General features: G+C 33.0%; 2 protein-coding genes across 2 annotated transcripts; both read right to left on the minus strand.

Moving 5' to 3' along the window:
* Window positions 1–2,415: 2,415 nt before the first annotated feature.
* On the minus strand, window positions 2,416–12,069 carry LOC145039888 (QWRF motif-containing protein 3-like). Its single transcript, XM_078987889.1, has 7 exons — window positions 11,526–12,069; window positions 6,366–6,880; window positions 5,578–5,697; window positions 5,364–5,480; window positions 3,134–3,223; window positions 2,935–3,042; window positions 2,416–2,481 (listed from the first exon to the last, which is right to left on the minus strand). Exons 1-7 carry the CDS (start codon window positions 12,067–12,069, stop codon window positions 2,416–2,418), a joined length of 1,560 nt encoding a protein of 519 aa, XP_078844015.1.
* Window positions 12,070–14,125: 2,056 nt separating this feature from the next.
* On the minus strand, window positions 14,126–17,110 carry LOC145039889 (uncharacterized). The gene is made up of 5 exons (XM_078987890.1): window positions 17,005–17,110; window positions 15,687–16,896; window positions 14,763–15,552; window positions 14,427–14,676; window positions 14,126–14,343 (listed from the first exon to the last, which is right to left on the minus strand). The coding sequence occupies exons 1-5, from the start codon at window positions 17,066–17,068 to the stop codon at window positions 14,126–14,128; spliced, it is 2,532 nt and encodes an 843-aa protein (XP_078844016.1). The 5' UTR covers window positions 17,069–17,110.
* Between the last annotated feature and the right edge of the window lie 2,312 nt (window positions 17,111–19,422).

Raw genomic sequence — 19,422 nt, forward strand, 5'->3', positions numbered from 1 at the left:
GTTAAGCAATCTCATTTGGAATGAAACATTACTCAAAGTCTCTTTGAGTCAATATTGAAAAAGATAATGGATGAGTTTCACTTAAATGAAAACAATTGCTTTAACGAGATATACAAAATGAGAGATCTATGGGTTCCTGCTTATTTCAAAGAATGTTCATTCTCTGGATTGATGAGGACCACATCAAGATCTAAAGCTGGAAATTATATTTACAGGCTACACTCTAACTCGTATTTGAAGTTAATAGAATTTTCAACTCATTTTTATATTGCATTAGAAGGAAAAAAGATGTGTTCAAAGAAAAATTATCACGCTTCAAGATGCACAAAACAATATTTTAAAACTAGATTGAAACTTGAAGTTGAAGTAGTTGAATTCTTCATAATAAATGTTTTCTTTGATATTCAATCATAGATTCTTGCATAAATGGTTAGTTGCATGTCAATAACATTAGAGGACTCAAAAGAATTGAAAAGATTTATTATAAAAGATACAGACAAACATCGAAAACGTCATGGACAATTTGAGATACATTATAAATTACAATTATATTATTCTTATTAAATTAACTTATGCTAACTATTTACCATTTTTTTTACAGGTTAAACTTTTTAAATCAGATCAAAAACTTCTTTGTTCTTACTTCATATTTGAATTGACGGGAATTTTATGCAGTCACTGTTTTTATGTTTTAAGAATGGAAGGTGTGGAAAGTTATCCAAAAACATACTTGACAAAGAGATGAGTAAAAGATGTGGTACCACGATACACTCATACTTATAATCTAACAAATATCCATATAAACGAAAAGAAAGAAGAAATTCAATCTGTTATATGGGAATTAGAATTTGCAATGGAGTTCTGCATTGATAGGCAAGTGAATGATTTTTACAAATTGATCTTATGTAGAGATGAAATGAATGAGAAGATGACAAATGTTAACAAAGAAACAAAAATGCAAAATCAATGAAAAACAAAGAAGTTATTAAGACTTTGATGGGAGTTAAACAACAAGGGAAAAAAGATATTACCTCCTACATTAATCAATAACAAAGGTGGTCGAAGAACGAAGAAAAGAATGAAGAGAAATAAGGAGATTGTTGCTGAAAAAGTAAATAAGGATGGAAGAAAATGTCATAAATGTTGTAAATATATAAAATATAGGACAAGTGAAAAACATGATGTACAAATTGCCATAAATTCGCAATAAAAGAAGTGAAATCTAATGTTTTTAAATTTGTTTGATATATTTTTTTACAAAAGAACTATACACTCATTAATAAATTTGTTTGATGTTTAAATAAATTGATGTTCTAAATATTAAGTTCTTTTTTAATCATTTTACCCTTAAACTTTTTATGCAAATATGAGTTATAAAAAGTTAATAAGATTGTTTAAATGTTTAAATAAAATAGTGTTCTAAATGGTAAGTTCTGTCTGATTCTTTTTATATTTATATTTTCGATGCAAAAATTTTAATCTGGAATATAATTTACAATTTTTTAATAAGATTTGAAATTTGATTCAATAAAATAAATAATTTGTTTCATTAGTTTATGCATCAATGCTTTTAATAAAATTGTTTGACAATTTAACTAAAATTATGTTCTAAATGGTAAGTTCCTTTTTATTCTTTACATATAAATATATTTTTGATGCAAAACATTTGATCCAAAATAAGATATATAAGTTTTTAATAAGATTTAAAATTTATTCATAGAAATTATATATAATTTATATTTAAATGTATATTTTTTAAATATAAAAACTTCAATACAAAAAAAATTAAATAGCTCACTTAAGATAAAATTTATTAAAGAGTAAAAAATAATAGTGGAATAAGAACAATTTTTGTTCATGACTTTATACATGATTTTTTTATATCATGTAAGGAATTCAATTTATAAAAACACAATAAAAGTTTAGAATATAAAATTGCATCATTAAACTATAAATAATTTTTTGTTCAAAAAATATATAATTTTGAATTATGGATTCATATATAATAGTGTTTGTCTTAAAAACCCATTGTGATGCAAACTAAACTTAGATACCATGTCACTTTTATACTTTGACAACATATAATAACCTGTTGGGAATAAAAAAAACATTTTAATTTACTTTATCTAAGAAAGTATTTGTCTTTTTATGAAAAATTTGAATAAAAAACATTATAAACAATCATTCGTATCATAACCAGTGGCGGACCTATGTAGGGTATTTGGGGTCCCAGGGTATTTGGGGTCCCGGGCTACTGCTCAATTTCCGGCACGCAGTGTAAATTTTTTTTTTTTTTTTTCTATTACGTGCATCCGCTTGAAGTACGAGGGACACCCCTATTAAAACAGTCTGCGTCCGCCACTGGTCTATATATGCATGGATATAATTGTGTTGGTGTGGTTGCCATTCTCTTAGTCAAGATTGTTGATCACTGAATGAAGCAAGTTCGATAACGTTACACCTTAGACTCCTCTCTTCAATCTGTCATGCACAATAAACAAACTATGTATTAGATACTAAATTGTAGATTAAATTTTAATAATAGAATAAGGATACGACTATTGAACTTATTGTAGAACATAATAAATTGAGATAAACGATCAAAAATGAATAAATGATAACAAATTAAGAACACGAATAGTTTTAGCTTGGCCTCTACAGCAAAACCATTCCCATGGCCCACCATGGGGAAGTAAATCTTAATCATCAATGCTTGAAAGTTAATGTCCAAGTTTGAAGATGAGACGCTACCTAGGGACTCAATAATTAAAAATGTTGTTAACTTTTTAAGTGTGTTAGAAAAGTACCCTATTCTAGAACAATGCACATGCTTTATCAAAGTTTCTGTAATAAAATGTTTCAATTGAGAATAATATCGACTGACTATAATAATTCATGTTAAAAACAACGAAATTCGGTTATAAATAGTTATACCTCTAATGTTGAAATTACTCTGAAATGTTCAAAACACTCTTCAAGCAACAGTTTCTCCTGGCTTGCAACCTTTGCAAGCTCCTTAAACGTTGAAACAGTCTCATGAGCCTGTAAAAGTGTAACATTGTTCTAAATAAGTAACTCATGAAACTAAATTTAATATTTGTTTTTCGTATATATAAAAGTGTACATATGATACCGTGGGCTCTAGAAATGACATCATAGACATGACTGAGGCAACCAAATCTGTTGCATGTCTAAGTGCAATCGAAGATATTTGAGGATCCATCTACACACAGAAACAGATGATAAATTAATCCAAAATTTTGTCATCAAAATTCTAGCTAGTCAAGTTCAAAACTTACTACAAGAAAATTTTCTGTGTGAATTTCAAGTAAGTAACATTTATCATTGTGTTGAATGTGATATATAGTTTAATATAACATCACTTGGGGAGAGTATCGTCATAGTTTATTCTCGATTCCAATATAGGCATTGTACTTTCTTTTTTACCTATAATAGTAACATATTTTTTACCTATAATACCATTATACCAACACACTTTTCTACCTATAATAGGAGTACATTTTTATTTTTCTTATCAATTATAGAAACATATTTATATTTTTTTATCCATAATAGTGACTAATGCTATCAATATGATCAAATTATTTTATTTGTTAATTGTTACATATTACTCAGGGCCGGCCCAATAGGGTGGGCAAGTTGGGCAATGGCCCCGGACCTCACTACGGTTTGGGGCCCCAAATTAATGCTGTTTGATATATATATATAACTGATTTGTGTCAAAAGAGTTACAAAATGTTTAAGTAGATGAGTTGGTTAGCAGCGTTGGAAAGCATTTCACGTTTTCTTAGTAGCCCCATGTTCGATTCCTTCTATATCCATAGTTTTTACATTAATAATTTCTTTCATTACTTGTTTCACCTTTTTCAATTCAATAGCCCTATATCCATAGTTTTTACATTAATAATTTCTTTCATTACTTGTTTCACCTTTTTCAATTCAATAGCCCGTGTTCGATTCTATCTATATGCAGTTTTTACTTGTTTCACCTTTTTCAATTCAATAGCCCGTGTTCGATTCTATCTATATGCAGTTTTTAGATTAACAATTTCGTTCATAGGCGCCTAACTTCTTTTATTTATCATTTTATTGAAATTGAAATCTAGAAAAGCCCCCACATTCTTCTTGGTTATTTACAAATCATACAAGTTACACAAATGGTCCCTTGACTCTCTTTGTTTTTTCAGCAAACCACAAAACAATTATTTCATGTTTTATTTTGGTGTTTTTCTAACCCATTATTATACATAATTTCTCTGTTTATATATTCTCTGTTTATATATGAAATTTTCAATTTTTTATCGTCTTTTAATATATAATTCTTTTTCTAGGTTTGATAACAATATATTAATGGCAGGTCATCAGGTTAGTTTTTTTTCCAAACACTATCTTTTTGTTTTTTTTTTCAAACACCAAATGGATGGTTTTTCAAATGGGTCGGTTGTTTTGTAGTTCATTTTTTTTATTTTGCTTTGTTATTGGTTTTTATGCACTAACCAAATGGTTTTATTCGCGCGCGCGCGTGTGTGTGTGTGTATATATATATATATATATATATATATATATATATATATATATATATATATATATATATATATATATATATATATATATATATATAATCTCTTGTACTCTTCTCCATAACACCATTGTATTATTGTTAGCGATTACTAAATTTTGAAGGGCCTCATCTTTCGTTTTCGCCCTGGGCCTCAAATCGATTTGGGACGGCCCTGATATTACTATTAATCGGTAAAAAAAAAACTCTAATCATGTTGCTATTATAGCCTTTACAGGTTGTGTAACTATGTTGTTTATAAGTAAAGACATGCAAGTACATTGTTATTTTGGATTACAAAATAACACTATCTTAAATGCAGTGGCGGACCTTAGTGGTGCCCAGGGGTCTCGGGCCACTGCTCCGATGCCAGCATGTATTGTAAAAAAAAATGTTTTTTTATTGGGTGCACCGGCTTAAAATACGAATGACACTACTAATATAGATTTATTTGGAAAAAAAATATTAGTGCCACCTCTATGAAAATGTTCTGCATCTGCCACTGCTTAAATGTATAAGTGTGCTTCTACATATTATGGATAAAGAAATATTGTAATTAAGTACACTAATATTATTAGTGAAAAACAAAGTATATTATCTATATTAACAGAAAGAGTATAATATATATATATATATATATATATATATATATATATATATATATATATATATATATATATATATATATATATATATATATATTATTTCTTGCAATTTTCTTTTATATATTCCCAATTTCTTTCTTGAAAGTTTTTTTGGTTCATGATTATATAAGGACAATTACCTTAGCGCCTTCGATGAGGGGTACCTTACATGCAACACCCTCTAAACAATCTTTTGTCATCGAAACATTTGATATGTGTTTCTTTTCCATGTCTCTCCATGCTTCCAACATCTTCATCTACATGATCACGATGCATTACAAGAGACTAGTAATTAGGATGCATGTTTAAATAGTACTATTATACAATTCATTCTTAAACATGTAAAATACTCACTTGGGAATGAAGTATGAAGTTGAGCTTCATTTCTAACTTCTCTCTCTCCAATCGTAATCTCTTTTGTAACACGGATTGTTGCAACTTTGTGATGTTTTCCCATGCGTGTAGTAAATCCTTCTGTAACCAATCATACCGTATATTATAAGATCCAAAACAGCTAACATGTTAATTAAAATGTATTGATAGTTATAATAAGAATATAACTCGGTTAAAGTATATAGAACTTCAATATCTCTATATTATAGCCTTTTCATTTGAAGCCCTGTCTATAAGCTAAAAATAGGTTCACATTGACAATTAATATATTCCAAAGATGGGTCGTGTAGGTAGAATTTGTGTTGACCATATGGAAACCTTTTTTTATCTTATTTAATTTATTAATTTAATAAAAATATAATATATAAGTAAGTTAACTTGAATGGCAATACTATACAATTTAATGCTTTCGCGTGTTACATTTGTCCTTGATTAATTAACACATTTCAGTTGTTAGTTAACTTGCATGGCAAAAAAATTATTACTTACCCAAAGTACAAAAACTTGAAAAGTTGGTACCTATGGCAAACAATTTACCTTAAAATTAGTATCCAATTCTAATTATGACTAAATTTGATTATGACATGAGGCACTTTTCTCTACACATTTTACCTGCTTTATTACCAACCGAATTTTCAACGTTTTATTAATTTGACTCGTTACCAATAAAAACCACTTAAATAAATAAAAATTTACTATATATAATAATATGTTGACATTGATAATGTCAAAGTTTGTAACATACGTACCTTAGCCTTATCATCTAGGGTTTCATTAACAACATTTGCTCTAGCATTGGCATACCTCCACCTCATCCAACTTCCATGCATCATTCGTAACTGATGGACAGTCTCCACCATTCCCATACCCGAACCAATTGGTGACGAACAACCCGGCCCGTTTTTCTTACTTTTGATCAAATCAAGACCCATATGCAAAAAGTTCTTTTTTCCTGTTTTTGAGGGACTTGTAGGAGGCTTCGAGCTTGAAAACGACGTGCTTGTTGGCGTAGGGGGTGATTCAGGTCGGCCTGGTGATGAACCCCATTTGGATAACGAATTTGCCTTTTTCATTACCTTTTTAATTGCGGATTTTCTAGAGCTCAATGTGGGTGCCATGTATGATGTCAGAGAGTTTGAGATGAACGAAGAGTCCATATCACTACACTCCGAGTCGTCAGAGAAAGAATGATCTGATCTTGGTCGGGAGTATGATCTTCGACGAAGTGCGTTTTCATCTACTGATAATCTTCCAGGCATTATATCTACATCACAGTCCACAAAACACTTACGTGACGATTGCTTCATATAACGTTTTTTAAGGGAATGTAATTAATAAAAGGAATTAGAATTTGAATAAGTAGTAATCTGTCACAATTTTAGTCAACATTAAAAGGAACCAAATTCAGTAATAAATATTAAATATAACTATATATATCCACAATTCACTCAACACTATAAAATTTAATGATTTGGCATATCAACAGTCAAAAAACATACGATTTTAGCATTTGATTTCTATAATTCATTCAACTCTTTAAAATATACTTAATTGTCGAATCAATATACATTTTTGATCATTTATTTGGAAATAAGGACCCACTTTTTTCATTTAGTTGTTTAATGGGGGGTTGAACTCCCCACTTTGATTCAACCTTCACGTCATCGATCAACTTAGAATACATTCATCCCTCTGTGTGTTATGGGAAGCAGTAGCATGTGTTAAGCATTAGCATATTTTTATGTATGCCAAATAAACAAGGGCATGATGTTAGGGAGTGGTGGTATGTTAAGAATGTTTTTAAAAGAATATTTAAAAAAAAAAAAAATTACAAAAAAATAAATAGAAACGACCAATCACAACCACATACACTCTCTCTCCTACTTCTGCTAGTTGTTGCCTCAATTTGGATGCATGTTTGAAACCATATCTAAATACAAATGGGTCAATTGAGGCATGTTTGAAACCATATCTAAATACAAATGGGTCATTTCAGGGTAGACAACATATTTGAATCCAGAGGCAAAAGATGAATCCAAAACCGCAAGTGATGGATCTGAATTAGGGCTGGCAATTCTCGATACGACACGCGACACGACCCACGACACGACACGAAATAAATAGATTTGGGTTGAGTTTTTCAACCCGCCAACCTACCAACCCGTTTATTAAACGGGTCATATATGGGTTTTTCAAAAAATAAACGGGTTGACCCGCCAACCCATTTATATTTTTAATTAAAAAGATATATATTTTTTCTTATTTTTAAGTATATTTATGTATCAAGTATTAATATTTAATAAGTATTATCTATGTTTGTATTAACTTTTTATTTGAACATGTTTCTACGAATGTTTTTTATTTTCATTTGGATCTTTAAGACTTAAGTAGTTAACTGTCTAAAATTTGGATATATTTGCATCAACCATCAAAATTTTATTTATGTTTAATTGTCAATTTTATTTATGGAATCTGACCCACGAACCCGCCAATATGTGATCTCGTATAAATAAACGGGTTGGTAGGTCATATATGAGTTTATGTTCCAAACCCGTCAACCCGTGACCTGTATATTTAAATGGGTCGTGTTTGGGTTGATATATTTTGACCCGCCAACCCGCGACACGCCAACCCGAACACGACACGATTGCAAGGCCTAATCTGAATTCCTTCAATATTATCTTTATTAATTGTAAAACTAGTTAATATAATCAATAGAAAATAATTAAAATAATTCCTTTCCAACAATTAAATTAATTATTAATTTCGATTTTGTTTATAATAAATTATATTTTTTATACATTTTATTAAAAAAAGAGTAAATTACACTAATTGGCCATCGTCCAAGTATCAAACAACACGCTTAGCCCCTAATTTCAAAAATTAATTTGGATCGTCCCTTGTTTGGTTAAAAGTTACACACTCATCCCTCGTTAGTTTAAATATGCACGCTTCATCCCTTACGAGAAAAGACTATATTACCCTTGTTTATTATTATTTGTTTTTTTTGTTTTTTCTTTATTAATTATAATATTAAAAAACATTAAGTAGGCCTTCTTTCTCTCTCTGAAAAACAAAACCCTTACATCTCCTCTGTCTCCACCATTTGCCACTATCATCTCCTTTATCTACCTGGTTTTTTTACAACGAACTAGACCAAGAACCGATGCTCCGTTCTTCTTTCTCCCCACAACCATAGCAGTTGAGACCGGAGACCTTTATCTTCGAACTATCTTGCCCTCTTTCAATCTGCAAATATTTGCTTTAATTTATATATCTTTAGAGTAACTTACATTTTAGTCCTTGTGGTTCATTGATCTGTTGGTACTTATTTCCATTGAGACCATCTCAAATCCATTTCCATTTTCCCCCCAAAAAAATGGAGTAAAAAATATAATAAATAGTATTTTATCTCCAATCCTACTTTATTTTTTACTTCATTTTTTACCTCATTTTTTACTCCAAAAAGTATATTTCATTCTTTCAACTTACATAGATTGTCAAACACACTCATTTTACTAATTTGGTTTTAACAAAATTATAATCTATATTTTTTCATTACAATAATATTAAATAAATAAGATTATAATTATAACACATTTATAAGTTTTTGTAAAATACGTTATATTTTTTAAAATTTCAATATGTATCTAACTTTCTATAAAAATTTGATAAACAAAACACAAACTTTATATTTATAACTAGTTAATAAAATTTTATATATAAGAAAATATTATAAGTATTAAATATTACATTTAAATTATAACTAGTAGGTAAAAATAAATTAGAATGTATAAATATATAAACAGGGGGACTAAAACCAACAACACAAAGTTTATCTCCATTTTGGAAGAAATGAATAATATAACGCTATATTTGGTGTAATACTATTTATATCCCCCGAAATAAGGGAATAAATGGGGGTGGATTGGAGAAGATTGGGGGGAATGGGGGAAATAATGGAAATGTGAGTGGGTTGGAGATGCTCTGATATGCATTTCGAGGCTATGATGTTATTGTTTTGCATCTAATTTCTCCCAGCATCGGTTTTTCGGTGAAGGGTGATCCCCTTTGTCAGGTTCCAATCTTGCAGAACTGAGCCTACTATATTATCCAAATTTACACCCTTTTTATAGGTAATATCTTAATTTTGTAACATAAAAAACTCCACACATAAAAGATGGGGCGATTTCAATAGGGGAGATGTGGTTTCGGTAGGTTCTTCTTATCTCATAACTCAAGCAACCACTACCCACTAGCGGAGCAGGTTTCGTTGGGATTCTAGTCAGGGAGTTGTAGATCCAGAAGTCGACGAGGTGTAGTGTCTGGTGAGGGGTTTCTTGGAGCTCACAGAGAACGCATCAGTGGTTTGTAGGGGACGACGATGATAGTTTGAAGGGGAGGACGACTGCCTTTCTTAATCGTTCCATTTATCTGTCGCTCTTGCCCTCTCTCTCAATATCACATACATGGACTTGTAACTTGGTCTGGTAACACTAGTGGAGAGGGGATGTTGTCGGAGTCAGAGATGCACCGACACATTGAAGAAGAAATAGGGGGAAAGATAGACAACGTTCCTAGGGACTAAGAGTTTGCCTATTTATTTTATTAGATGAAGGCAATAAATATTTATTTTTATAACAAACAAATTAATAAATAATTAATCAATATAAAATAAATCAAGAAATAAATAAATAAGGAAAAAAAAATGTCTTTTTATGTTCAGAAGGATAACATGCAACTTTTAACAAAACAAAAGAAGGTCTGACTTAATTTTTTAAATTAAAGATTCGTGTAATTTACTCTTAAAAGAACTAAAAAAAATTAAGAAATGAGGATGACTATTTTATAGGTGATGAGATAATAAGGAAAATGATGTGGCATATTATTGGTATCCAGAGAATGTAAAATGGATTAGCACTATTGGTCTTAAACTTGCATTGTTGATACTTATAGAATTCAATACCTTCAAACCCTTCTATACATTTATTTTGTTCTTTATTTATTCGTAAACGTAGATACAGGATTTCATACTAAGGATGTTACGGGAAATTTTAGCATGATTGTAGTTTAAAAAGAAAACAATCAAAAAATTTTGCATTGCATCCAGAAAAATCAAAAATTATCCGTGCCACTATGTGCACCGTACTAAAATCCTCTCTGTTTTTTTGTAATTAATGCAAACGTTTTGACTAATTTATACAAATGTAAAAAGAGGTCCACATTTTATTTATATTATAATAATAATAATAATAATAATAATAATAATAATAATAATAATAAATGTTTTCTTATTTATTTAATTAGTTTATATACCTTGTTTAAGTATGCATATTTACTCGATTTCTTTGTATTTAAAAGCATGAAAGCTTAGAAGCAATTTTATCATGGAAAAGTGTGGAACATTAGATTTAGGATTCTGCATGATGTGTATTAATTTATGCAACTTAGCTTAAACATTTTTTTTTTAATTATATAATAAAATGTTTTTATGCAAAATATATAATCATACCGACTAAAATATGCAACGGTTACTTGGGTGTGGCATTGTTTATATATATTTATTCAACAATATTTTACATTTTATTAATTTATGTATCAATGTTTCAAACTTTTTTCTCAATTTATACGACAAAACTTTTTTGTACTAATTTGTTCAATAACTATGTTACCAAACCGCTTAATTACATAGTTTTCCAGTAAAATATTGAATCTTTTAAACCAATAATAAACAGTTGCAATGATTGTATGAAAAAAAAAAAAAAAAATCATGTTATCATATATAAAATTTAAAAAAAAACGCGTGTCATCAAAATATTATGTAGATGTAACTATGAGTGTATGACTAAAAATACTAAAAACTTTAATCATATTAATATTAACGCTAAAACTGAAGGAGATGAACACACCTGTGAGCTTTCCTCTAGTTCCGTCATCAGATGAGGTTGGTGAAGAAGAAGTCGATGATCTTCCGGGAAACCTGAACTTCCCGGTGTATCTCATCGACCCACCTCCGAAAATGGGCTTATGATTCTCCTTCAAGTTGTTTTGTTTCTTCGGATCGTTCTCAAACCGACTAAACTCCGAACAGCTTCTTTGCTTAAGAAACTTCGGACCAACGCCATCTTTTTTCCGATCGTCTCCAAGGTAATCAGCCAGCGTCGTACTGGTGGCACTGGCAGTGGTGGTGGCGTTGGCGGTGGTGGGTATGTTTTCATTGTGGGATTTTGATGAGCGAGGAGTTGAAGAAGGCCAAACTCCACGAAGCAATCCAGTACTGTTTTTTAAAGATGATTTTGGTTTCTGGCTGTGGTGGCGATTGGGAGAGAGAGGGTGGTTGTTATTCGGAGACGGCGGTAAAGATTGTGGTGGTTCGGCGGCGGAGACGGGTGAAAGGTATCGAGATTTCACTGTCCGGGATTTTTCCAGTAGAGGGTTATCGGAGATCGTCATGGTTTGAGAGAAGGAGAAAGAATAGAAACTAACATTCCCTCTGATACCGGCGGCTAAATAGATACGATGCCGGCGCCATGTAAAGTTACGTAAAGGTCCTTGTGGCTGGAGAGTATTGATGGATGTTTTAGGGGTATTGTTGGGATTTAAAGTTTGAAGAGAGTGAGTCAACGTAAAATGAAATTCGAGTTTGGAAGGAGCCACTTGGGAAGTTTTGAGACCTCCGTACTTTTTTGATATGCAGTGCCGGCATATCAGCTTCCTGCCCACAATCAGGGACATGCCACGTGTACTTTAATTTTCAAAATACTAAGAAGAATGTTGTGTACTTCTACATATAAAATAATATAATTAAAACAAAATTGCAAAAATGGTCCCTGTGGTTTGCATTTTTTCAGGAAAAAAGTCCAAACTACGAGTTTTTTGGTTTTGTGGTCCTTTTGGACTGGTTTGTTTGTGAGAATGGTCCCTATACTTAACACCCGTTAAAAAAAATCCGTTAACCCCCTCATGTGCCTTGCACGTGAGGGTATTTCTATCCTTTTACTTATAGGGACCATTTTTGCATATGGAAAAATAAAACATCCTTTATATATCGTTTTCTTTTCCCAGCTTCTTCCCCAACAAATCTTCTTCCCCAACGTTCTTAACTGTTCTTCCCCAACGACTATTATCTTCCATTTCTCCTTTCCTGACTTGCAATCGAACAATGGTGATTTGTTTTTGTGGAAAGCTTGCTTTGGTGAAAACGTCTTGGACACCACTGAATCCCGGCAGGAGGTTTTATGCTTGCCCTACTAAGGATTCTGTTTGTGGGTTTATCGGGTGGGTTGACCCACCTATTTGTGCTAGTAGTAAAACCATCATACCTGGTCTTCTAAGAAACATAAATACATTGGAGGAAAGATGTAATGGGCTGGTAAGAAGTATCAACATGTTACAGGAACAGTGCAATGGACTTTTGAGCAGGAACAACATGTTGGAGGCAAGGTGTGATGCATTGAAGGATGAAGGTTTCAAGCTGAAGATGTATTTATGTGCAAGTTGGTTTATGTTTGTGATTGTTATCTTTAGTACTTGGTCTATGTAAGGGATAGGGTTAGGCAAATGTGGGGATTTTTGTTGATCAAGTGATGCAGGGTAAAAATGGTATAATTTTGTTGTAATTTGACTTCATCATGTTTGTAATGAATTCCAAAATGTGTATCAGTTGTGTTCAAAATGTGTATCAGTTGTCAGATATAAGCACATAAATAGAACCAAAATGTAACAAAAGTACATTACCAAAATACATGTCATAAATTTACCAAAATGAACATTCCATTAACCACATGAGTGGAACCAAAAACCATTACCAAGTTAAGCATACAAGTGTCTGTGCACCATACATAACCACATCATCAAACCATAACTAAAGTTTTCAAAAACAAACAGTTTTTAACAACAAGAAACTAAATAGTCATTGCACCATAACAAATAACCACAATCACTTCTTAGATTGATTCCCTCCTTGCCCTTTACAGGTCCTAGAGTTGTGTCCTTTATTCTTGCATTTGCTACAAGTAACACTAACATGTTTCCTTGATAGCTTCTGCACTCCATCATTTCTTGGCCCTTGGGAATTTTCTCCTTGCATCTCATTGACTCCATCACCTTCACTTGCCTTCTGCCTTTTGCTTAACCTTTCACCCTCACTTTGTCTTCTTTTTTTCTTAGGCCTTCCCACCTGAGTGTGATGTGGAGGAGGGATTAGCTTTGTTGGACAATTACTTTTAGGTCACATGGGTCTCCCTTTAATTGGTTCCACCTTAAATGAATAAGCTTTTTGCCATGTCTCTAGCCAATACACCTTGTGTACCCACTTGTAAATGTCAAGCTCAGCGTCAGGGTCTTTGCTCATTTCATTCAGAGTTGCAATTGCATGCCTGCAAGGTATTCCCATTAATTCCCACTTTCTGCAAGTACAGGTTTGGTTCCTAACATCCACCACATGTTGATCTTGCAATGCTGCAGTGACTTGATACTTGTTTGCCCCATTCCACCTAGCAATATATTGTCAAGCACCTTTTTTCCTTGCATCTAGGATGTCTGTTGCTGTAGGTGTTAGTGGACTTTTAGCCTTCTTCATTGCCTTCATGACATTGCATTTCCTCTTCATTAGATACTCCCTAATGAACTCTAAACATGAAATTACAGGTTTGTCCCTGCCTTTCTCTATCTTCCCATTAAACACTTCACACATGTTTGAAATCAACACATCAGAAACAGCTCTTCCTGCACATTACAATAACATACAATTAATGCTGATAAATAACTGAAACACATAATCTTTACCATATGCAAACATATACAATTACCTGAGAAATGACTCCTTGCCCAATGTACAAGAGGAATTTGCTTCAACCATTGACATGCCTCCTTATCATACTCACTAAACTCTTTCATCAAATGTTCAAACTCAGGAATGGTGGTTGCTGATGCACACCTCCATAAATGGTCCCTGTACTCAGTTTGCCCCCACTTCTTTCTCATATTGTCATGAATATGTCTAATACAATACCTATGCTCAGCATTGGGAAACAATTGATCAACTGCAATTTGTAATCCCTACATGACTCAACATACAATAATTAGAATTAATTTCTTGGTAAAAAAACACAATCTAAATGATCAATTGATGAGTTTTAATTTACCTTTTGCCTGTCACTTATGAAAGTATAGTTTGAGTTGCTCCCAAGCTCCAAGTCATCCCCAAGGTTTTCTAAAAACCACTTCCAGCTAGCTGTGTTTTCAAACTCAACAATTGCATAGGCTAAGGGATAAATTCCATTGTTGGAATCTAGACCAACTGCTGTAAGAACCTGACCAGGGAATGGGCCTTTCATGAAGGCACCATCCAAACCTACTAAGTCTCTAATACATGCTTTGAAACCTTTTTTCAGTGGACCCAAGCATACATAAATCCTTCTAAACTGCCTTGTTGGGGATGCAGGGTTGCCATTAGGACACACATCTATTTTGACTGTTGTGTCTGGGTTTGTAGCTTGAAGTTCAAGAGCATAGTCCCTCAACAACTCAAACTGTTTTGTGTAGTCCCCAGTTACATGCTTTCTTGCCATATCTTTTGCCCTAAACACCTTATCCATTGAAATACCCACCTGGTAGGTCTTTTGAAAGTGATCTTGTATGGCTCTCAAAGGAATCTTCGGATCTGCCTCAACTTGATCTATGATTTTCTTGCAGATTAAAGAAGCAGTACAAGCTCTGAGTTTTCTTGTTTGTAAGCATGTATGAGTTTGGTTTAAGGTCCTTATAAACCAATCAGATTCGGGGTTTGACCTAGATGCATGTATATACCAACCACATGTTTCTTTTTGTGTCTTTACTTCTTTGCCCTTGCTTTTTGAAGTGGTAGGTTTAGTCCCCACTTGACCTTTATTGATGACAGGTACAACTCCTCTGCACTGTGCCCTAAGCCTTTGACTGTCATTTTTTTAAAGAATAGATTCCTTCTTGTTTCTAGTGCGTGCACATCAATTAACTCCTTTAATTCTTTTTTACTTTTAAACTTTTGCCCCACTGAGAATGACTGTATATGTACTGACCCAAGGTTGCACCTTTTTTCTTTTCCCAAATTTCTTATGAGAGCTCTTCTTTCTCTGTCTTGGTCTGATCCTTCATCCAATGATTCAAACTCCTCATTGTTGATCACTTCCATATCTTCAGGTTCATGACCATCATTAATACATGCTCCTTCAACATCACTTTCAACATTTAGAAAGAAGTCTGCCATGTCCACATCAACATCTTCTATATTGTTCTCCTCATCCATTATGCCATCCACTTTATCTTCATTTTCTGATTGTTTCCCATCATGATCATCACCTTCATCCTTTTCATACTCTTCATCACTCTCTTCAGATTCAACATCCCCTTCATACTCTTCAACATACTCATCACTTCCATTTAAATTTTCCATAAGGTTGTCAAAAAGTTCATTATATTGTTCATCATCATTAATGGGTGGGGTGTTGTAGCATCCATCAATATGGTCATTATCATGAACCCCAATCATCTCATCCCCTACATTAGCAATATTTGAAGTAAATGGATTGTAGCATCCTTCAACAACAGTTGCAGCCTCATGAACCTCCTTAACACCCTCATTAGTGTTTTCCTTCTCTTTTAAATCATCAATATCCTCTAAATTAAGCCTCTTGCTACAAGAACCTTCCTCTCTTTTTGAATTCCCAACTCTACCCCTTCTATACTCTGGAGAGAATGCATCAGTTTTACTCCCAAAAAGAATCAAAGACATGTACTCACCAATTGGTTCATCATTGACATGGTTCATATTTCTCAATGGAGATTCTACATGAACTTCAGCCTCATATTTAGCCCCTTGATCATCATTTTCTGGTAATTCCTCAATGACAACTTTACCCTTTGCATTTGGAGACATGAAGTATGTGAGTAGATTTGTCTTCCCATGTTCTGTGTACACTTCAATCAACTTGTTATTTTGAATAAATTTAGAAAGATTGATAACATCCTGATCATTCCCTAAAGCTCTAAGACCAAATTGAAAGTAACCATTGGGTATCCTGAAATGGTAGTATATCACTGGGGATTCAACACTCAATTCAATCATCCGTGGGTCTGGGTAACCTAGGTCAAGCATTATGGCATCAAGTTCATGTACAGAAAACTCATCTATGTCCACATAATCAACATAACGCACTTCACCTCCAGTATACTTTATGTCAGGTAACTTAGTAAACTTCCCACCATGATGAAGCTTAATACTAAACCATGTGGGTGCACCCGCTACAAGTCAAAATTGTACATGTTAACAAAGTCAAAATTTGGCGGATTTTAGTATAAATCAAGGGTAAAATGAAAAATAGGAATGTTTAAGAAAACAGAGCAACTTACCATATAAGGATGATACGTCGACAACTTCATTTTTTGGTCTGATCTGCCACATTACGTACACCATTTCGACTTTAAAGTATGACCTTGTCTCCTTTTGCTTCGATTAGGTTCTTCCGATAACGACTTTTTTTTTTTGCAGGTTTAATGGAGCAGAAGGAAGAAGGAGGGAGGTGGGGAGTTGACGGGTGTTTGGGATTGTAAATGGGGGATAAAAGGTAGAAGGAAGTGTTGACACTGTAAGTAAAAAGACAAAAATACCCTCACGTGCAAGGCACATGAGGGGGTTAACGGATTTTTTTTAACGGGTGTTAAGTATAGGGACCATTCTCACAAACAAACCAGTCCAAAAGGACCACAAAACCAAAAAACTCGTGGTTTGGACTTTTTTCCTGAAAAAATGCAAACCACAGGGACCATTTTTGCAATTTTGTCTATAATTAAAACTAGTAAGGTTACCCCGTTACGTGGGGTCAGAAGCTTTCAATATTGTTTCCGAATCGATAAATATGACAGACGTAGAAAGTGCAAGGATGAAAAGCCCAGACTTTGCCCCGGACCGTTTTTCATGCTTTTATAAAAATATGTAAAAGTTTTGGCTGCAATGATCAGAAGTTTCAAAACGGTTAAATAATTAAAGGGGTAGGAATTACCAAATTTTTAGAAAATTGATTAAAGTTGTCAAACCGTTAAAGTTTTGTGGCCAAACTTTAAATATTAAAAGGTTCCTAAAAAATATAAAAATATTGATTGCAAGGACCAAAAATATCAAAATAGGTAAAGAATGAGGAGCAAATTGTAGGGACCATTTCTGCCAAAAAAATATCCAGCTTACTATTCCTAAGCTTCATTTATTTAGTATATATAAATAATACTATTTTGAAATTAAGTAATCTCTCCATATGAATAAAATATATGAAAAATAATCAATATTTTATAAAATTTATAAAATATCACTTACTCCGAAATCTAGGATTCATGAGCATCTATGAGCATTTTGGAGTTGATGGTGGTTGTTAGGAATCGAACCTATAATCTCACATTGTGTTTATTACAGCTTAAACTTTAATTAAGTTTTCGATAGTAAAAAAAATGAATTCATATCAAGAATTAGGGATGGCAAAAAGCCTTATACCTGATGAGGAACCCGAAACCTGCATCCGTTTTGACTGGGGAATCCCCAAGTTGACCAGGGATGGGGACGAAGATGGGGAATTCCTGAATAAAAAAGTGGGGATGGGGATAACTCTAATAACCGACTCTAGACCCGCACCCGATATATACTAATATATAAAAAAAATACAAAACATATATTTATAATAAATTTTACAATACATAAAATCTGATCCAGGTAGCCTAACTTATTAGTAAATACTTTGTTGAATTTATATTTTTTTTCTTTTTCTTTTATCTAACTTAAACTCGTGTATACTTTTTTTCCATTTGGTTTATCTATTTGACCTCAAATATCATTTTGATAATTTTTTTTTTACTTAATTTTTCATGTATTTATTTAAACTTGCTAGAAAATTTGTTTATATTTTTTATGCAATCTAAAGATATCTTTATATTTTGGAAAATATTTAAAATTACACTGAAAAAATTGAAATTTAGAGTTTTTCTTTACGAAAAAGTTTCCATATTAAAAGAGGAAAAGAAATCCCCGATTCCTTGTTGGGTATCCTCATTCCTCATTAGGGGTAGGGATGGGGGTTTATTTATATTCCCCGATAGGGATGGGGATGCGGATTGGAATGAAAATTCACTCTCAAAATTTGGACACATTATATCTATGGGGTCCGTTGTACCATATAATCAGATCACAAGAGCCTGAGACACATCATGGATTAGCCGAACCTGAACATGAGACAGTGCAGGTAGCTAGATGTAGTCAAGGAATACGACTGCGAGATCCTTTACCACCTAGGTAAAGCGAACGTAGTTGCGAAGCTCTGAGCCGCAAGTCAGCTGGATCTTCCACTCCAATGATATGTATGAGGATATCAGTGGATTCTCCACTTGTAAGTTTGATCAGAGAAGATCAGTCTGAGGGTATGCGTCAAGAGAATCGGAAGCTTGAGAAGATTCGGGGCGAGAACACCCGGTTTGTGAAGGATAGTCGGGGGATATTAACCCGCTACGGTCGGGTCTGGGTTCCGGCGTCTGGTGGGGTCAGACAAATTCTATTGGAAGAGGCTTATAAGTCTCACTTCTCTATTCACCCGAGGACCACCAATATGTACCAGGATTTGCGTTTGAGTTATTGGTGGCCAGACATGAAGGGGGAGATCGCATCGTACGTTGAGAGATGCTTGACATGTCGGATGGTCAAGGTCGAGCATCAGAGGTCGCATGGTTAGCTACATCCCCTGTAGATTCCCATTTGGAAGTGGGAACAGATCACGATGGATTTCATCACCA

This window comes from Lactuca saligna, chromosome 4, assembly GCF_052625555.1.
Source record: "Lactuca saligna cultivar CGN05327 chromosome 4, ASM5262555v1, whole genome shotgun sequence".
NCBI lineage: Eukaryota > Viridiplantae > Streptophyta > Magnoliopsida > Asterales > Asteraceae > Lactuca > Lactuca saligna.

Bases quoted from the DNA above. Each gene is read 5' to 3' on its own strand.
- LOC145039888 (XM_078987889.1), bottom strand. From the start codon at position 12,069: ATGACGATCTCCGATAACCCTCTACTGGAAAAATCCCGGACAGTGAAA. The intron at 6,881-11,525 runs GTGTGTTCATCT...ACTGTGATGTAG, and splicing joins AACTAGAGGAAAGCTCACAG to ATATAATGCCTGGAAGATTA. The intron at 5,698-6,365 runs GTACGTATGTTA...GATTGGTTACAG, and splicing joins CCCTAGATGATAAGGCTAAG to AAGGATTTACTACACGCATG.
- LOC145039889 (XM_078987890.1), bottom strand. From the start codon at position 17,068: ATGGTGTACGTAATGTGGCAGATCAGACCAAAAAATGAAGTTGTCGAC. The intron at 15,553-15,686 runs GTGCAACCTTGG...AAAAAATGACAG, and splicing joins AATTTGGGAAAAGAAAAAAG to TCAAAGGCTTAGGGCACAGT. The intron at 14,677-14,762 runs GTAAATTAAAAC...TGAGTCATGTAG, and splicing joins TCATAAGTGACAGGCAAAAG to GGATTACAAATTGCAGTTGA.